This window comes from Salmo salar, chromosome ssa11 (genome assembly GCF_905237065.1).
Source record: "Salmo salar chromosome ssa11, Ssal_v3.1, whole genome shotgun sequence".
Lineage (NCBI taxonomy): Eukaryota > Metazoa > Chordata > Actinopteri > Salmoniformes > Salmonidae > Salmo > Salmo salar.
The window spans coordinates 91,769,746-91,788,362 of record NC_059452.1 but is presented as its reverse complement, the minus strand read 5'-3'; the positions used below and the strand labels follow the sequence as shown (position 1 = coordinate 91,788,362).

General features: G+C 50.2%; 1 protein-coding gene across 4 annotated transcripts in view; it reads right to left on the bottom strand.

Annotated features, from left to right (window-relative positions):
• Positions 1–18,617, bottom strand: part of LOC106563427 (disks large homolog 4) — a 150,469-nt gene that overhangs the window by 37,332 nt on the left and 94,520 nt on the right. The window contains exons 1-2 of one of the 4 annotated variants that reach the window (XM_014128991.2): positions 5,803–6,549; positions 5,371–5,516 (exon numbers count right to left, since the gene is read on the bottom strand). The exons of 2 other annotated variants lie outside the window; for them this stretch is intronic. In XM_014128991.2, coding sequence (XP_013984466.1) covers positions 5,371–5,516; positions 5,803–5,818 — 162 coding nt within the window. In that variant the 5' untranslated portion in view covers positions 5,819–6,549. Of the gene's footprint in view, positions 1–5,370; positions 6,550–18,617 lie in introns of those variants that run through there. One more of the 4 variants, XM_014128986.2, reaches the window with a different exon arrangement.

Sequence of the window (18,617 nt, the reverse complement as noted above, 5' to 3'; positions counted from 1 at the left end):
AGCAGTAATCACCAGAGGACAAGGGGTGAAGGCAAACGACAAAACACTGAGACTGGGAGCCCTGAGAGAGGAAGGAGAGCCTCGCCCCTCAGAGGGGACTGACTGTGGAGGACAGATAAGGGGTTGGAGGAGTGTGATGTGATTGCTTGATTTCTAGACTCACAATACCCTGGAGCCATTACAAAGAAGAGAAAAGAGAGAGAGACAGAGAAAAAGAGAGACAGAGAAAGAAAGACAGAACAAGAGAGAGAAAAGTGAGATACAGAGAAAGAGAGAGATTGAGAGCGAAAGAGAGAGATTGAGAGAGATAAACAGAGAGATTGAGTGAATGTGTTTTGTTCGTTTGTATATCTGATTGAGCGGATGTGTGTGTTTGCAAGGCTACATTTTGCTGTGTGTATTGTTGACGTATACACCTGCTATAGAGTAGGAGGAGGAGGAGGAGGAAGTGTGGAGTCAGTGTGCAGGTTTAGGTGATGATGTGAAAGACAGTGTTACGTCAATCAGTCCGCTGCAGACGCAAAGGTTAACGGTAGTTCACCGGCAAACAGCTAAAAATAACCCCACATGCTCACTACCTCCCTAGAGTTTAAATGTTTTAACATCAAATTAGAGCCAGGCCTCAGAGAGTGCTGAAATATGAATACACAGCTAGCCTAAATATGCTGACCAGCAGGCTTTTACCAGGCCTCAACAAGGGAGCAGAGAGAGAGACATCAAGGGGAACAGGGGAGAGAATGAAAAAGAGACAGAGAGAGGGAGAAATAGACAGCAGAAGAGAGAGAGTGAGAGAGAGCTTGGAGGAAAGGTAGAATCAACGGAGCGGTGGAGTGGTACTTTGTGTGTGTTCATTAAGAAAGCGATCGACAGCTGCTACCCTTTAAACAAAACATTCCTTTTATTTCTGCTCTGTCTCTCCACAGATTGATCATCGCTCACTTGAGGATCAGGATGCACTAGAGAGCATGTCTATACTTGCAGGGGAGACTAGAAAGCTCCATTCTAAAACCCTAGAAATACAGTTGAAGTCGGAAGTTTACATACACTTTAGCCAAATACATTTAAACTCAGTTTCACAATTCCTGACATTTAATCCTAGTAAAAATTCCCTGTCTTGGGTCAGTTAGGATCACCACTTTATTTTAAGAAGGTGAAATGTCAGAATAATAGTAGAGAGAATGATTTATTTCAGCTTTTATTTCTTTCATCACATTCCCAGTGGGGCAGAAGTTTACATACACTCAATTAGTATTTGGTAGCATTGCCTTTAAATTGTTTAACTTTGGTCAGACGTTCCGGGTTGCCTTCCACAAGCTTCCCGCAATAAGTTGGGTGAATTTTGGCCCATTCCTCCTGACAGAGCTGGTGTAACTGAGTCAGGTTTGTAGGCCTCCTTGCTCGCACTCGCTTTTTCAGTTCTGCCCACACATTTTCGATAGGATTGAGGTCAGGGCTTTGTGATGGCCACTCCAATACCTTGACTTTGTTGTCCTTAAGCCATTTTGCCACAACTTTGGAAGTATGCTTGGGGTCATTGTCTATTTGGAAGACCCAAGCTTTAATTTCCTGACTGATGTCTTGAGATGTTTCTTCAATATATCCACAGAATTTTACTACCTCATGATGCCATCTATTTTGTGAAGTGCACCAGTCTTCTCCTGCAGCAAAGCACCCCCACAACATGATGTTGCCACCCCCGTACTTCACAGTTGGGACGGTGTTCTTCGGCTTGTAAGCCTCCCCCTTTCCCTCCAAACATAACGATGGTCATTATGGCCAAACAGTTCTATTTTTGTTTCATTCGACCAGAGGACATTTCTCCAAAAAGTACGATCTTTGTCCCCATGTGCAGTTGCAAACCGTAGTCTGGCTTTTTTATGGCAGTTTTGGAGCAGTGGCTTCTTCCTTGCTGAGCGGCCTTTCAGGTTATGTCAATATAGAGGACTCGTTTTATTGTGGATATAGATATGTTTGTACCTGTTTCCTCCAGCATCTTCACAAGGTCCTTTGCTATTGTTCTGGGATTGATTTGCACTTTTCGCACCAAAGCATGTTCATCTCTAGGAGACAGAACATGTCTCCTTCCTGAGCGGTATGACGGCTGCGTGGTCCCATGGTGTTTATACTTGCGTACTATTGTTTGTACAGATGAACATGGTACCTTCAGGCATTTGGAAATTGCTCCAAAGAATGAACCAGACTTGTGGAGGTCTACAATCTTTTTTCTGAGGTCTCGGCTGATTTCTTTTAATTTACCCATTATCTCAATCAAAGAGGCACTGAGGTTGAAGGTAGGCCTTGAAATACATCCACTGGTACACCTCCAATTGACTCAAATGATGTCAATTAGCCTATCAGAAGCTTCTAAAGCCATGACATCATTTTCTGGAATTTTCCAATCTGTTTAAAGGCACAGTCAACTTAGTGTATGTAAACTTCATACTCACTGGAATTGTGATACAGTGAATTATAAGTGAAATAATCTGTCTGTTAACAATTGTTGGAACAATTACTCGTGTCATGCACAAAGTAGATGTCCTAACCGACTTGCCAAAACTATAGTTTGTTAACAAGAAATTTGTGGAGTGGTTGAAAAACGAGTTTTAATGACTCCAACCTAAGTGTATGTAAACTTCCCACTTTAACTCTATGTCAACGCACAACCCCAACGCAGCAGTGGGAAAAAGCTATTTTAATGTCAAGCAAAATTAGGGAACAATGCTGTTATGTCATCAGATATTGTCTTCAAGACTACAGAGAGATTTTAGAAGAAAATGAATATGTATCGCTTCAAATGATAATGTACCTATAATAACTCGGGTAATACCTCTAGTCTCTGTCAGATTATTTCATTAACATAAATCCTAACATATGTCTGGTAGGATAGCTGTATGTTGTAGCTGTGGTGTAAGTAATGTGGCTCTACATAAGCCAACAGCTAAACAGTGTCATAATAATGTGCTCCAACACCCTCAACAATTTATCAAGCAAACAGAACGCAACTTATCTAATGGCTTCAGTCAGTCAAGACAAAATGAACCACAATTAACCTAAAAGCTATGCCAACACTCTCCACTTACCCACACAAACCTTCTCACTCACCTACACAAACCCACTCAAACCCACTCACCTACACAAACCTTCTCACTCACCTACACAAACCCACTCAAACCCACTCACCTACACAAACCTTCTCACTCACCTACACAAACCCACTCAAACCCACTCACTCACCTACACAAACCCACTCACCCACCTACACAAACCCACACAAACCTTCTCACTCACCTACACAAACCCACTCATTCACTTACATAAACCCACACAAACCAACTCACTCACCTACACAAACAGACATACTCACTCACCTACACAAACGCACACAGACCCACTCACTCACTTACACAAACACACTCACCCACCTACACAAACCAACACAAACCCACTCACTCACCTACACAAACCCACTCAAACCCACTCACTCACCTACACAAACCCACTCACCCACCTACACAAACCCACACAAACCTTCTCACTCACCTACACAAACCCACACAAACCTTCTCACTCACCTACACAAACCCACTCATTCACTTACATAAACCCACACAAACCCACCCACACTATCTCTTCCAACATCAATCACAACCGTCTATTAATTTCAGTGCTTCATATGGAATACCATTCATATTGAATATAAACACATGAGTATGAACAATCAGATGTTTCCATTGGAGTGTTTTAATCTTCCAGAACAGCACTGATTATGCAGTCAGTCGGGCAACTAGAGATTGGTTTCTATTTCTGTAGTTGCTGTGTCTAAATGTGTACTCTGTTTAAGGGGGAAATCAGGGTAAACAGATGCTGAGAGAGAGAGAGAGAGAGAGAGAGAGAGAGAGAGAGAGAGAGAGAGAGAGAGAGAGAGAGAGAGAGAGAAAAAACAATAGCAGTAGAGACAGGAACAGAAAAGGCAAGTACACTCCAGACTGGCCCTGACCTGAGGGCAGCACAGCTCTAACCAAAGAAGGACAGGAGGAGAGGAAGGTGGGGGGATGAGAGAGGGCGAGATAGATGTGGGGGGGAAGGGAGGGAATGGCAGCAGATCCACACACGTGTGTGCATGTTTGTGTGTGTGCATGTTTGTGTGTGTGCATGTTTGCATGTGTGCATGCAATGGGGCTGTTACAGGGGTTCATTTTGATGGGACATCATTCACACACCGTTCTTTATGAAAGCCCCTTATGCACTTCCACAGAAAATAAATATGGTGTGTAAATGGCTGTAAAGCTGTGTGTTTGTGTTTGAGAGAGAGGGAGGGAGACATAAGGGCCAGCTACACATTATTGCACACTGAAACTGTAAATGACAAATGCGTAGCATCGCATAGAAGGGACTCAGAGGATACTGATAACTGTAAACAGCGCATTCGAAAAGTATTCTGACCCCTTCACCTTTTCCACATTACATTACAGCCTTATTATAAAATTGATTAAATAGTTTTTCCCCCTCATCAATCTACACACAATACCGCATAATGACAAAGCAAAAACCATTTTTTAGAAATTTTTGCAAATGTATTCAAATCAAAAAAGTATTCAGACCCTTTACTCAGTACTTTGTTGAAGCACCTTTGGCAGCGAGGGAATCAGAGGATGGTGAGAACTATAGAGACGATATACTCCCTGAAATACCAGCCTACACTGACACAGTGTAGACAGAGGAGCTACAAAGGAGGACATGGTCACATGATTGGACACAGGGGCTGTGATTCACACATATTTCTCAGGGACCAAATGTGTGGCAACAAATATCCTCATTCCAGAAATCCAAGCTTCATGTTGGTGAGTGCCAATATTAGCAAATGTATAGAAAAAACATACATTCCTGTCACCATGAGAGAACCCATCCATGCTATTAGTCCCATGAGTTCACTGAGTTGAGAAAAGTCTCACTCAACAAATTGAGCTTCTTATTTCTCCTTATCTTTTCACATCCTGCGCAGAGAGTTGAAAACCCTAATAAAACTGGTAACAAAGAATGCTTTAGATGAGAACTCCAAGTGTCAGACCAGACATGGACCAAACGAAGTATTATGAGTCCATAAAGCACTTTGTATGATTCTTCAGAATACACCTTCACTCAAGGTGCTGCAACGATGTAAATGGAGGTCTATGTTAAACATGACAAAAAAAGCCGATATATTTCCATAGTAATGATCGCAAATCTTAATTTTCCATTTGGATAATTTTCACATAATTTCACAAACCATTTAACCACAGAAACCATAACAAATAGCAATATGACATAGCTGGATCTGACAAATCTGTCACCAGAGGAGTCAGTCAACCACCATGTTCACTTGGTGCCTACCATTATATGGTGCGGATGCTTCTTGGCTTTCCGGACGTTGTCGATGAATCGCCGACCCATTTTTTTGGCATACCACACCGAGATGAACATCCTGCCTGAGTGCTGAACACTGAGCCGCCGAGTGGAACCTAACAAACACCGTTCACCTTCAAAAATGATGGACGAGCCGGGTGAGTGGGTGGCAGAGAGAAAGAGAGGAGGTGCGCTGAAGGGGCGTTTCCTCGCCAAAAATATGACAAATGCATAAACACTTATGATATCAAGGCAGTCTCTGCCACATGCCAACATTATTTGGAGTATCCGTATAGCCCGGGAATATCTCGATATAAGTTAAATATACTTTTTTAAATAACCCCATAGGCCTACTAAACATGAACATTCAACTCATACAAAATTACTTCAACAATCGAAAGCCAAAAATCTCAACAATACCCCTGATATCAAGCATTGGGCTAGGAACGCAGATAGCTTTACATTCCAAACCAGATTTTGTTTAATCCGGGGGTGCCAAAATCACGGTCTATGAACCAAAATCATTTGGGAGATGCTGAGGAGAGTTTGGACTCCGTCGACAGCGTTCCTTCCTGCCTCTGCTGTGTAATCCAAGTGTGGAGTCGTTCGTTTGAGGAAGACGGCAGCTTGAGTGGGATTGTAGCCTACCTGCCTGTCTAATAATTAGCCTACTTCTTAAATATCAGGAATAGTGCTATTTGGAACAGCGGTCAATTGAAATATGGACAAAAAATAAATAGCCCAGCCTAAGAATAGCCTTCGACAGGGTTACTTATTTTCCATTCACGTCACACTGAATATGGTTGCATCTAATTTGGGAAAACAAGCTCTAAACACATTAGTCCCTGCATATCTAAAATGTGTTCCGTTTTCTATATTCTGAGGAGCGCGACCGTTCTCTCCAAGCGAGTTCCATCCTCTGTTTTAGAACAGCCCGCTGTAGTTTCTCTCTCTCTGAGCGAAAATCCCGTGCCCCCTACCCTGTACTGTGCTCACTGAGATGCAGTTTATGCTGCGGCGGCTGCTGTGCCCCCTCCCATCCCAGGGGAAGGAAAGGGGGAAGTTTGATGGCAATTATGATGGTGGGGGAGGGGTGTTGATGGTGTTAGTGGTGTTTGTTTGTGTTTAAAGAGGGTAGAGTGGTGTTTATGTTTGAAGAGGGAGTGGTGACTAAGCTTTGGAACAAGGGGTAATAAACATAAATCTAAATTGACATTTTAATCTAAAGTTAAACACACTGCAATATGTGCTCGGTCATACATATTTCATATCCCTGTAGTCAGTTCAAACTATAATCTCTGCACCACTCATCAATTAAACAGCATAGCAGCAACCCACTGTATCAGCCTAGCGGTTTACACAGTGTTCTACCAACGCAGCGCAGTAGGTTGCACTTCCAATGCCAATCAGCTGCGCAGTCATTACTGTGTTGGCCACATGCTGCCGACATGAAGTATTCCAATGAGCTATTCCTCTCTGGCAGGCAACACTTTCTTTCTGCCACCAGGCAGCCCTAGTCTCTCTGTCTGTCTCTCTGTCTGTCTCCCTGTCAATCTGTCTGTCTGAGCTGTGCTTGACAGTGCTCCACTGCTCCAGGCTTTCCCAATAGGACCCAACTCTACAGGGATGCCACTTCACTAGAGCAGCGCTGGGAACAAAGAGCACATATTTAATGTTTAATTCAATTTTCTGTTTGTTTCTCTTCCTCTCTCTGTACCCGCCTATCTCTCTCTCTCCTCTGTTGTCTGTCTGTGTCCATCCATTCTCTCCTCTCCACCCTCTCCACCAGCTCTCCTCCACCCCACTCTGCTGCAGCCAATGAAGTCAGCACCATGGACAGCAACACAGACAGCGATGGAGCACTAAGAGAGAGACGGAGAGACAGAGGGAGAGATCCCCAAAGAGAAAGAGAGAGGGAGGGGTGCCTGAGAGATGCAGTGGGAAACACTGTGTAATGTCTGGGTCTGGCAATCATCCTATTGCTGTGTCTCTAGCGGCTCGAGTCAGCCAATTACGTTGCTCCTTGGTGGCAAACTGCTCAAACTTGGAGGAAGTGGAGAACGTCAAGAGACAATGCCACCATCTTCTCTTTTATGATCTCTCTCTTTATCATTCTCTCTATCACTCACTCACACACACACACACACACACACACACACACACACACACACACACACACACACACACACACACACACACACACACACACACACACACACACACACACACACAAGTTATGTAAGGACATGCAGAGCTCATTTTGGTAAATAAGATTTCTCTCCCCCTGCCCTACCCTTACCTAATTTTGTCTCACTTCTGAGTGCAGGGCCCTCTCTACTCTCACTCCCTCCCTCCTCTCTTCTATCTAATGCTGACGATTTTCTCTTCTTCTAGCTTGCATCGTCTTTCTCTTCCTCTGCTCTCCTCTCCCCTTCCCAGTAGACTTAAGCTTCTCCTGCACAGTAATTACATTGGAGCTGCAGGGACATCTTTAAACATTTATTAAAGAAAAGTAAGGAAGACAAAGAAAATGAAGATACCAGTCAGATACAGAGATGAATGCAGAGAGAGAGAGGGAGCAAGGGGAAGAGAGAAGAAGGGAGAAGGGGCGATGCACGGACCTGGGGAATACGTTAGAGGAAAATGGTAATTGAATTCCTGCGTTAAAAAAATGACTGGGTTACTTGACTGTAACCCAAACATGGCAGTAAATATGAGGGAGGTCAACAGACTCTCATAGTATACAGCATGTGGAGGGAGGGAGAGAGGGAGGAGATGGATGAGAGAGGGAGAGAGGGAGGAGATGGATGAGAGAGGGAGAGAGGGAGGAGATGGATGAGAGGGAGAGAGGGAGGAGATGGATGAGAGGGAGAGAGGGAGGAGATGGATGAGAGGGAGAGAGGGAGGAGATGGATGATAGGGAGAGAGGGAGGAGATGGATGAGAGGGAGAGAGGGAGGAGATGGATGATAGGGAGAGAGGGAGAAGATGGATGAGTGGGAGAGAGGGAGGAGATGGATGATAGGGAGAGAGGGAGGAGATGGATGAGAGAGGGAGAGAGGGAGGAGATGGATGAGAGGGAGAGAGGGAGGAGATGGATGATAGAGAGAGGAGGAGATGGATGAGAGGGAGAGAGGGAGGAGATGGATGAGAGAGAGAGGGAGGAGATGGATGAGAGAGGGAGAGAGGGAGGAGATGGATGAGAGAGAGAGAGAGGAAGGAGATGGATGAGAGGGAGAGAGGGAGGAGTTGGATGAGAGGGAGAGAGGAGAAGTTGGATGAGAGGGAGAGAGGGAGGAGTTGGATGAGAGGGAGAGAGGAGGAGATGGATGAGAGGGAGAGAGGGAGGAGATGGATGAGAGGGAGAGAGGGAGGAGTTGGATGAGAGGGAGAGAGGGAGGAGCTGGATGAGAGGGAGAGAGGGAGGAGATGGATGAGAGGGAGAGAGGGAGGAGATGGATGAGAGGGAGGAGTTGGATGAGAGGGAGGAGTTGGATGAGAGGGAGAGAGGAGGAGATGGATGAGAGGGAGAGAGGGAGGAGCTGGATGAGAGGGAGAGAGGGAGGAGTTGGATGAGAGGGAGAGAGGGAGGAGATGGATGAGATGGATGAGAGGGAGAGAGGGAGTAGATGGATGAGAGGGAGGAGTTGGATGAGAGGGAGAGAGGGAGGAGTTGGATGAGAGAGAGGAGTTGGATGAGAGGGAGAGAGGGAGGAGTTGGATGAGAGGGAGAGAGGGAGGAGTTGGATGAGAGGGAGAGAGGGAGGAGATGGATGAGAGGGAGAGAGGGAGGAGATGAATGAGAGGGAGGAGTTGGATGAGAGGGAGAGAGGGAGGAGTTGGATGAGAGGGAGAGAGGGAGGAGATGGATGAGAGGGAGAGAGGGAGGAGATGGATGAGAGGGAGGAGTTGGATGAGAGGGAGGAGTTGGATGAGAGGGAGAGAAGGAGGAGATGGATGAGAGGGAGAGAGGGAGGAGCTGGATGAGAGGGAGAGAGGGAGGAGTTGGATGAGAGGGAGAGAGGGAGGAGATGGATGAGAGGGAGAGAGGGAGTGGATGGATGAGAGGGAGGAGTTGGATGAGAGGGAGAGAAGGAGGAGATGGATGAGAGGGAGAGAGGGAGGAGCTGGATGAGAGGGAGAGAGGGAGGAGTTGGATGAGAGAGAGAGGGAGGAGATGGATGAGATGGATGAGAGGGAGAGAGGGAGTAGATGGATGAGAGGGAGGAGTTGGATGAGAGGGAGAGAGGGAGGAGTTGGATGAGAGAGAGGAGTTGGATGAGAGGGAGAGAGGGAGGAGTTGGATGAGAGGGATGAGAGGGAGTAGATGGATGAGAGGGAGGAGTTGGATGAGAGGGAGAGAGGGAGGAGTTGGATGAGAGAGAGGAGTTGGATGAGAGGGAGAGAGGGAGGAGTTGGATGAGAGGGAGGAGATGGATGAGAGGGAGGAGTTGGATGAGAGGGAGAGAGGGAGGGGTTGGATGAGAGAGAGGAGTTGGATGAGAGGGAGGAGATGGATGAGAGGGAGAGAGGGAGGAGTTGGATGAGAGGGAGGAGATGGGAGGAGATGGATGTGAGGGAGGAGTTGGATGAGAGGGAGAGAGGGAGGAGTTGGATGAGAGGGAGGAGATGGATGAGAGGGAGTAGATGGATGTGAGGGAGGAGTTGGATGAGAGGGAGGAGATGGATGAGAGGGAGAGAGGGAGGAGTTGGATGAGAGGGAGGAGATGGATGAGAGGGAGAGAGGGAGGAGATGGATCAGAGGGAGGAGATGGATGAGAGGGAGGAGATGGATGAGAGGGAGAGAGGGAGGAGATGGATGAGAGGGAGGAGGTGGATGAGAGGAGAGAGGGAGGAGTTGGATGAGAGGGAGGAGATGGATGAGAGGGAGAGAGGGAGGAGTTGGATGAGAGGGAGAGAGGGAGGAGTTGGATGACAGGGAGAGAGGAGGAGTTGGATGAGAGAGAGGAGTTGGATGAGAGGGAGAGAGGGAGGAGTTGGATGAGAGGGAGGAGATGGATGAGAGGGAGAGAGGGAGGAGATGGATCGAGGAGGAGTTGGAGAGAGGGAGGAAATGGAAGAGAGGGAGAGAGGGAGGAGATGGATGAGAGGGAGGAGATGGATGAGAGGGAGAGAGGGAGGAGATGGATGAGAGGGAGGAGTTGGATGAGAGGGAGAGAGGGAGAAGATGGATGAGAGGGAGGAGTTGGATGAGAGGGAGGAGATGGATGAGAGAGAGGAGTTGGATGAGAGGGAGGAGATGGATGAGAGGGAGAGAGGGAGGAGTTGGATGAGAGGGAGGAGATGGATGAGAGGGAGAGAGGGAGGGAGATGGATCAGAGGGAGGAGTTGGATGAGAGGAGGGAGGAGATGGATGAGAGGGAGGAGTTGGATGAGAGGGAGAGAGGAGGGGTTGGATGAGAGAGAGGAGTTGGATGAGAGGGAGGAGATGGATGAGAGGGGAGAGGGAGGAGTTGGATGAGAGGGAGGAGATGGGAGGAGATGGATGTGAGGGAGGAGTTGGATGAGAGGGAGAGAGGGAGGAGTTGGATGAGAGGGAGGAGATGGATGAGAGGGAGAGATGGATGAGGAGGGAGGAGTTGGATGAGAGGGAGGAGATGGATGAGAGGGAGAGAGGAGGAGTTGGATGAGAGGGAGGAGATGGATGAGAGGGAGAGAGGGAGGAGATGGATGAGAGGGAGGAGTTGGATGAGAGGGAGGAGATGGATGAGAGGGAGGAGATGGATGAGAGGGAGAGAGGGAGGAGTTGGATGAGAGGGAGAGAGGGAGGAGTTGGATGAGAGGGAGGAGATGGATGAGAGGGAGAGAGGGAGGAGATGGATGAGAGGAGAGAGGGAGGAGATGGATGAGAGGGAGAGAGTTGAGAGTGAGAGAGGGAGTAGATGGAGAGGGAGAGAGGGAGGAGTTGGATGAGAGGGAGAGAGGGAGGAGTTGGATGAGAGAGAGAGGGAGGAGATGGATGAGATGGATGAGAGGGAGAGAGGGAGGAGTTGGATGAGAGAGGGAGGAGATGGATGAGAGGAGAGAGGAGAGGGAGAGATGGATGAGAGGGAGGAGTTGGATGAGAGGGAGAGAGGGAGAAGATGGATGAGAGGGAGGAGTTGGATGAGAGGGAGGAGATGGATGAGAGAGAGGAGTTGGATGAGAGGGAGGAGATGGATGAGAGGGAGAGAGGGAGGAGTTGGATGAGAGGGAGGAGATGGATGAGAGGGAGAGAGGGAGGAGATGGATCGAGAGGAGGAGTTGGATGAGAGGGAGGAGATGGATGAGAGGGAGGAGTTGGATGAGAGGGAGAGAGGAGGGTTGGATGAGAGAGGAGTTGGATGAGAGGGAGGAGATGGATGAGAGGGAGAGAGGGAGGAGTTGGATGAGAGGGAGGAGATGGGAGGAGATGGATGTGAGGGAGGAGTTGGATGAGAGGGAGAGAGGGAGGAGTTGGATGAGAGGGAGGAGATGGATGAGAGGGAGTAGATGGATGGGAGGGAGGAGTTGGATGAGAGGGAGGAGATGGATGAGAGGGAGGGAGGAGGAGTTGGATGAGAGGGAGGAAGGATGACAGGAGAGGGAGAGATGGATAGAGGGAGGAGATGGATGAGAGGGAGGATAGATGAGAGGGAGAGAGGGAGGAGATGGATGAGAGGGAGGAGATGATGGAGAGAGGAGAGTTGGATGAGGGGGAGATGAGAGAGAGGGATGAGAGGGAGGAGTGGATGAGAGGGAGGAGATGGAGAGGGAGTTGGATGAGAGGGAGAGAGGGAGAGAGTTGGATGAGAGGGGAGGAGATGGATGAGAGGGGAGGAGTTGGATGAGAGAGGGAGGGAGGATGAGAGAGGGAGGAGAGGGAGGAGATGGATGAGAGGAGAGAGGAGATGGATGAGAGGAGAGTGGATGAGAGGGAGGAGTGGATGAGAGGGAGAGAGGAGTTAGATAAGAGAATGGAGAGGAATAAGGGGAGGAGTTGGATGAGAGGATAGAGGGAGGAGAGGGGGGTGGGAGAGGAGTTGATGAAGAGAGAGAGGGAGGAGTTGGATGAGAGAGAGAGAGGGAGATGGATGGAGAGGAAGATGGATGAGAGGAGAGATGGAGGAGATGGATGAGAGGGAGGAGTTGGATGAGGAGAGGGAGGAGTTGGATGAGAGGGAGGAGTTGGATGAGAGGGAGGAGATGGATGAGAAGGGAGAGAGGGGAGAGGATGAAGAGGGGATGAAGAGAGGGAGGAGATGGATGAGAGGAGAGAGAGGGAGGAGATGGATGAGAGGGAGGAGTTGGATGAGAGGGAGAGAGGGAGGAGTTGGATGAGAGGGAGGAGATGGATGAGAGGGAGGAGATGGATGAGGGAGAGAGGGAGGAGTTGGATGAGAGAGAGGAGGAGATGGATGAGAGGAGAGAGGGAGGAGTTGGATGAGAGAGAGGAGGATGGATGGAGATGGATGAGAGGAGGAGAGATGAGATGGATGAGAGAGGGAGGAGGAGATGGATGAGAGGGAGGAGTTGGATGAGAGGGAGAGAGGGAGGAGTGGATGAGAGGGAGGAGTTGGATGAGAGGGAGGAGATGGATGAGAGGGAGAGAGGGAGAGTGGATGAGAGGGAGGAGATGGATGAGAGGGAGAGAGGGAGGAGATGGATGAGAGGGAGGAGTTGGATGAGAGGGAGGAGATGGATGAGAGAGAGGAGTTGGATGAGAGAGGGAGGAGATGGATGAGAGGGAGAGAGGGAGGAGTTTGATGAGAGGGAGGAGATGGATGAGAGGGAGAGAGGGAGGAGATGGATCAGAGGGAGGAGTTGGATGAGAGGGAGGAGATGGATGAGAGGGAGGAGTTGGATGAGAGGGAGAGAGGGAGGGGTTGGATGAGAGAGAGGAGTTGGATGAGAGGGAGGAGATGGATGAGAGGGAGAGAGGGAGGAGTTGGATGAGAGGGAGGAGATGGGAGGAGATGGATGTGAGGGAGGAGTTGGATGAGAGGGAGAGAGGGAGGAGTTGGATGAGAGGGAGGAGATGGATGAGAGGGAGTAGATGGATGTGAGGGAGGAGTTGGATGAGAGGGAGGAGATGGATGAGAGGGAGAGAGGGAGGAGTTGGATGAGAGGGAGGAATGGATGACAGGGAGAGAGGGAGGAGATGGATCAGAGGGAGGAGATGGATGAGAGGGAGGAGATGGATGAGAGGGAGAGAGGGAGGAGATGGATGAGAGGGAGGAGATGGATGAGAGGGAGAGAGGGAGGAGTTGGATGAGAGGGAGGAGATGGATGAGAGGGAGAGAGGGAGGAGTTGGATGAGAGGGAGAGAGGGAGGAGTTGGATGAGAGGGAGAGAGGGAGGAGTTGGATGAGAGGGAGGAGTTGGGAGAGGGAGGAGTTGATGAGAGGAGGAGGGAGGAGATGGATGAGAGGGAGGGAGGAGGAGATGGATGAGAGGGAGGAGTTGGATGAGAGGGAGAGAGGGAGGAGATGGATGAGAGGAGGAGTGGATGAGAGGGAGAGATGGAGAGAGGGGATGGGAGAGGAGATGGATGAGAGGGAGGAGTTGGATGAGAGGGAGGAGATGGATGAGAGGGAGGGAGGAGAGAGGGAGGAGTTGGATGAGAGGGAGGAGATGGATGAGAGGGAGAGAGGGAGGAGTTGGATGAGAGGGAGGAGATGGATGAGAGGGAGAGAGGGAGGAGATGGATGAGAGGGAGGAGTTGGATGAGAGGGAGGAGATGGATGAGAGGGAGAGAGGGAGGAGTTGGATGAGAGGGAGGAGATGGATGAGAGGGAGAGAGGGAGGAGATGGATGAGAGGGAGGAGTTGGATGAGAGGGAGAGATGGAGGAGAGGAAGAGGGAGGGATGAGAGGAGGAGGGAGATGGAGGAGAGGGAGGAGATGGATGAGAGGGAGAGGGAGGAGTTGGATGAGAGGGGAGAGGAGAGAGGAGGAATGGATGAGAGGAGAGAGGGAGAAGGAGGAGTTGGATGAGAGGGAGGAGTTGGATGAGAGGGAGAGGGAGGAGATGGATGAGGGAGGAGTTGGATGAGAGGGAGAGAGGGAGGAGTTGGATGAGAGGGAGGAGATGGATGAGAGGGAGAGAGGGAGGAGTGGATGAGAGGGAGAGTTGATGAGAGGGAGGAGATGGATGAGAGGGAGAGAGGGAGGAGTTGGATGAGAGGGAGGAGATGGAGAGAGGGGAGGAGATGGATGAGAGGGAGGAGTGGATGAGAGGGAGAGAGGAGGAGTTGGATGAGGGAGAGAGGGAGGAGATGGATGAGAGGAGGAGAGGAGAGAGGGAGAGATGGATGAGAGGGAGGAGTTGGATGGGAGAGAGGAGGAGATGGATGAGAGGGAGGAGTTGGATAGGGAGAGAGGGAGAGAGGAGGAGTTGGATGAGAGGGAGAGGAGTTGGATGAGAGGGAGAGAGATGGATGAGAGGGAGAGGGAGGAGTTGGATGAGAGGGAAGAGAGGGAGGAGATGGATGAGAGGGGAGGAGTTGGATGAGAGGGAGGAGGAGGTTGGATGAGAGGGAGGAGATGAGGATGAGAGAGGGAGGTGGATGAGAGGGAAGAGGGAGGAGATGGATGAGAGGGAGGAGATGGATGAGAGGGAGGAAGGAAAGGGAAGAGGAGGAGAGATGGATGAGAGGGAGGAGTTGGATGGGGAGAGGGAGAGAGGGAGGTTGAGAGTGAGAGAGAGGGAGAGATGGATGAGAGGGAGAGGAGAGATGAGAGAGAGGAGTTGGATGAGAGGGAGGGAGAGATGGATGAGAGGGAGGGAGTTGGATGAGAGGTGAGAGAGGGAGGAGATGGATGAGAGGGAGGAGATGGATGAGAGGGAGTAGATGGATGAGGGAGGAGTTGGATGAGAGGGAGGAGAGATGGATGGGAGAGAGGGAGGAGTTGGATGAGAGGGAGGAATGGATGAGGGAGGGAGGGAGGAGTTGGATGAGAGGGAGGAGATGGATGAGAGGGAGGAGATGGATGAGAGGGAGAGAGGGAGGAGATGGATGAGAGGGAGGAGATGGATGAGAGGAGAGAGTGGATGAGAGGGAGGAGTTGGATGAGAGGGAGAGATGGATGAGAGGGAGAGGGAGGAGTTGGATGGGAGAGGGAGGAGTGGATGAGGAGGAGGGAGGAGTTGGATGAGAGGGAGAGAGGGGGGAGATGGATGAGGAGAGGAGGAGATGGAGGGAGGAGTGGATGAGAGGAGAGAGGCGAGGAGTTGGATGAGAGAGGAGAGTTATAGATGAGAGAGAGAGTTGATGAGGGAGGAGAGTGGATGAGAGAGAGTGAGTTGGATGGAGATTAGATGAATTAGATAGATAGAGGTAGGAGTATTTGAGGAGGGAGGAGATGGACGAGAGTGGAGAGAGGAGGAGATGGATAGAGGGAGGAGTTGATGAGAGGAGATGGATGAGAGGAGGAGTTGGATGAGAGGGAGAGAGGGAGGGTTGGATGTAGAGAGAGGAGTTGGAGATGAGAGGAGGATGGATAGAGAGGGAGAGAGGAGGAGTTGGATGAGGATAAGATGAAAAGTGAATATGATGGTTTAGATAAGGTGGAGAAGGTTGATAGAGGAGGAGAAGGAGAGGGAAAGGGATTGATTTTATGGATATTGAGTTGAGAGATATATTTGAGAGAGAGGAGTGAGCGGAAGAGAGAGTGGAGGAAGATAGATGAAAGGAGAGAAAGGAGGAGATGAATCAGAGGGAGGAGAAATGGATGAGAGGCGAGGAGATTCGGATGGAGGGAGAAAATGTATAGAAGAAAGGAGAGAGGGATGGATGAGAGGGAGAGAGGGAGGAGTTGGATGAGAAAGGAGGAGATGAACAGAGGGGAGGAGATGGATGAGAGGGAGAGAGGGGAGGAGTTGGATGAGAGGGAGAGAGGGAAGATGGATGAAAGGAGGAGGAGGGGAGGAGATGGATGAGAGGGAGAGAGAAGTGATGAGAGAGGGAGGAGATGGATGAGAGAGAGAGAGGGAGATTTGGATGAGAGGGAGGAGTTGGATGAGAGGGAGAGGAGGGAGGAGAGATGGATGAGAGGGGAGGAATTATGAGAGGGAGGAGAGTGGATGAGAGGGGAGGAGGATGATGAGAGGGAGGAGTTGGATGAGAGTGGGGAGAGAGGGAGGAGATGGATGAGAGGGAGGAGTTGGATGAGAGGGGAGAGAGGGAGGAAGATGGATGAGAGGGAGGAGATGGATGAGAGGGAGGAGGGAGGAGATGGATGAGAGGAGGATGGATGAGAGGGAGGAGATGGATGAGAGGAGAGAGGGAGGAGTTGGAGGAGAGGGAGAGAGAGGAGGAGATGGAGAGAGGAGGAGTTGGATAGGAGAGAGGAGAGGAGGAAGATGGATGAGAGGGAGAGGAGGAGAGAGGAGGAGAGGATGAGAGGGAGGAGATGGATGAGAGGGAGAGGGAGGAGATGGATGAGAGGGAGAGGGAGGAGATGGATAGAGGGAGGAGATGGATGAGAGGGAGGAGATGGATAGAGAGGGAGGAGTGGATGAGAGGGAGAGAGGGGAGGAGATGGATGAGAGGGAGGAGTGGATGAGAGGGAGAGAGGAGGAGAGTTGATGAGAGGTGTGAGGGAGATGGATGAGAGAATTAGAGAAGGAGAGAGAGAGAGGAGGAGATGGATGAGATGGATGAGAGGGATGAGAGGGAGGAGTTGGATGAGAGAGAGGGAGGAGATGATGAGATGGAGAGGGAGAGAGGGTTAGTGAAGGAAGAGAGAGGGAGGAGCGAATTGAATGAGGGAGAGAGGAGAGTGGATGAGAGAGATAATGATGAGAGGAGAGAGGAGGAGCTGATGAGAGGGAGGAGATGAGAGAGGAGAAGAGAGGGGGAGAGGGAGAAGATGGATGAGAGGGAGGAGTTGGAGGGGAGAGGGGGAGATGGATGAGAGGAGAAGTTGGATGAGAGGGAGGAGATGGATGAGAGGGAGAGAGGGAGGAGTTGATGAGAGGGAGGAGATGGATGAGAGGGAGAGAGGGAGGAGATGGATCAGAGGGAGGAGTTGGATGAGAGGGAGGAGATGGATGAGAGGGAGGAGTTGGATGAGAGGGAGAGAGGAGGGTTGGATGAGAGAGAGGAGTTGGATGAGAGGGAGGAGATGGATGAGAGGGAGAGAGGGAGGAGTTGGATGAGAGGGGAGGGAGATGGGAGGAGATGGATGTGAGGGAGGAGTTGGATGAGAGAGAGAGGAGGAGTTGGATGAGAGGGAGGAGTTGGATGAGAGGGAGGAGATGGATGAGAGGGAGAGAGGGAGGAGTTGGATAGAGGGAGGAATGGATGAAGGGAGAGAGGGAGGAGATGGATGAGGAGAGGGAGGAGATGGATGAGAGGGAGAGAAGAGGGAGGAGATGGATGAGAGGGAGGAGATGGATGAGAGGGAGAGAGGGAGGAGTTGGATGAGAGGGAGGAGATGGATGAGAGGGAGAGATGGATGAGAGGGAGGGGAGGAGTTGGATGAGAGGGAGAGAGGGAGGAAGGATGGATGAGAGGGAGGAGTTGGATGAGAGGGAGAGAGGGAGGAGATGGATGAGATGGATGAGAGGGAGAGTAGATGGATGAGAGGGAGGGAGTTGGATGAGAGGGGGGGAGAGAGAGGAGGCAGTTAGGATGAGAGAGAGGGAGTTGGATGAGAGGGAGAGAGATAGAGGGAGGAGTGATGAGGGATAGTGGGTTTTGAGGGAGTTGGATGATGAGAGGGAGGGAGATGGACCAGAGGGAGAGAGGGAGGAGTTGGGATGAGAGGGGAGGAATATTGGAAGAGAGGGAGAGAGGGAGGAGATGGATGAGGGAGTGTTTGGATGGGAGTGGAGAGGGTGAGAGGGAGAGAGGGAGGGAGATGGATGAGAGGAGGAGGAAGAGATGGATGAGAGGAAGAGAAGGATTGAGAGGGAGAGAGGGAGGAGTTGGATAGAGGGAGGAGATGGATGAGAGGGAGGAGAATGTGATGAGGAGGAGATGGATGAGAGGAGAGAGAGGAGTTGGATGGAGAGGGAGAGAGATGGATGAGAGGGAGGAGTTGGATGAGAGGGAGAGAGGGAGTAGATGGATGAGAGGGAGAGAGGGAGGAGTTGGATGAGAGAGAGGGAGGAGTTGGATGAGAGAAGGGAGAGGAGAGGTTGGATGAGAGAGGGAGGAGTTGGATGAGAGGGAGAGAGGGAGGAGTTGGATGAGAGGGGAGTGGATGAGAGGGAGAGAGGGAGGAGATGGATAGGGAGAGGGAGGAGTTG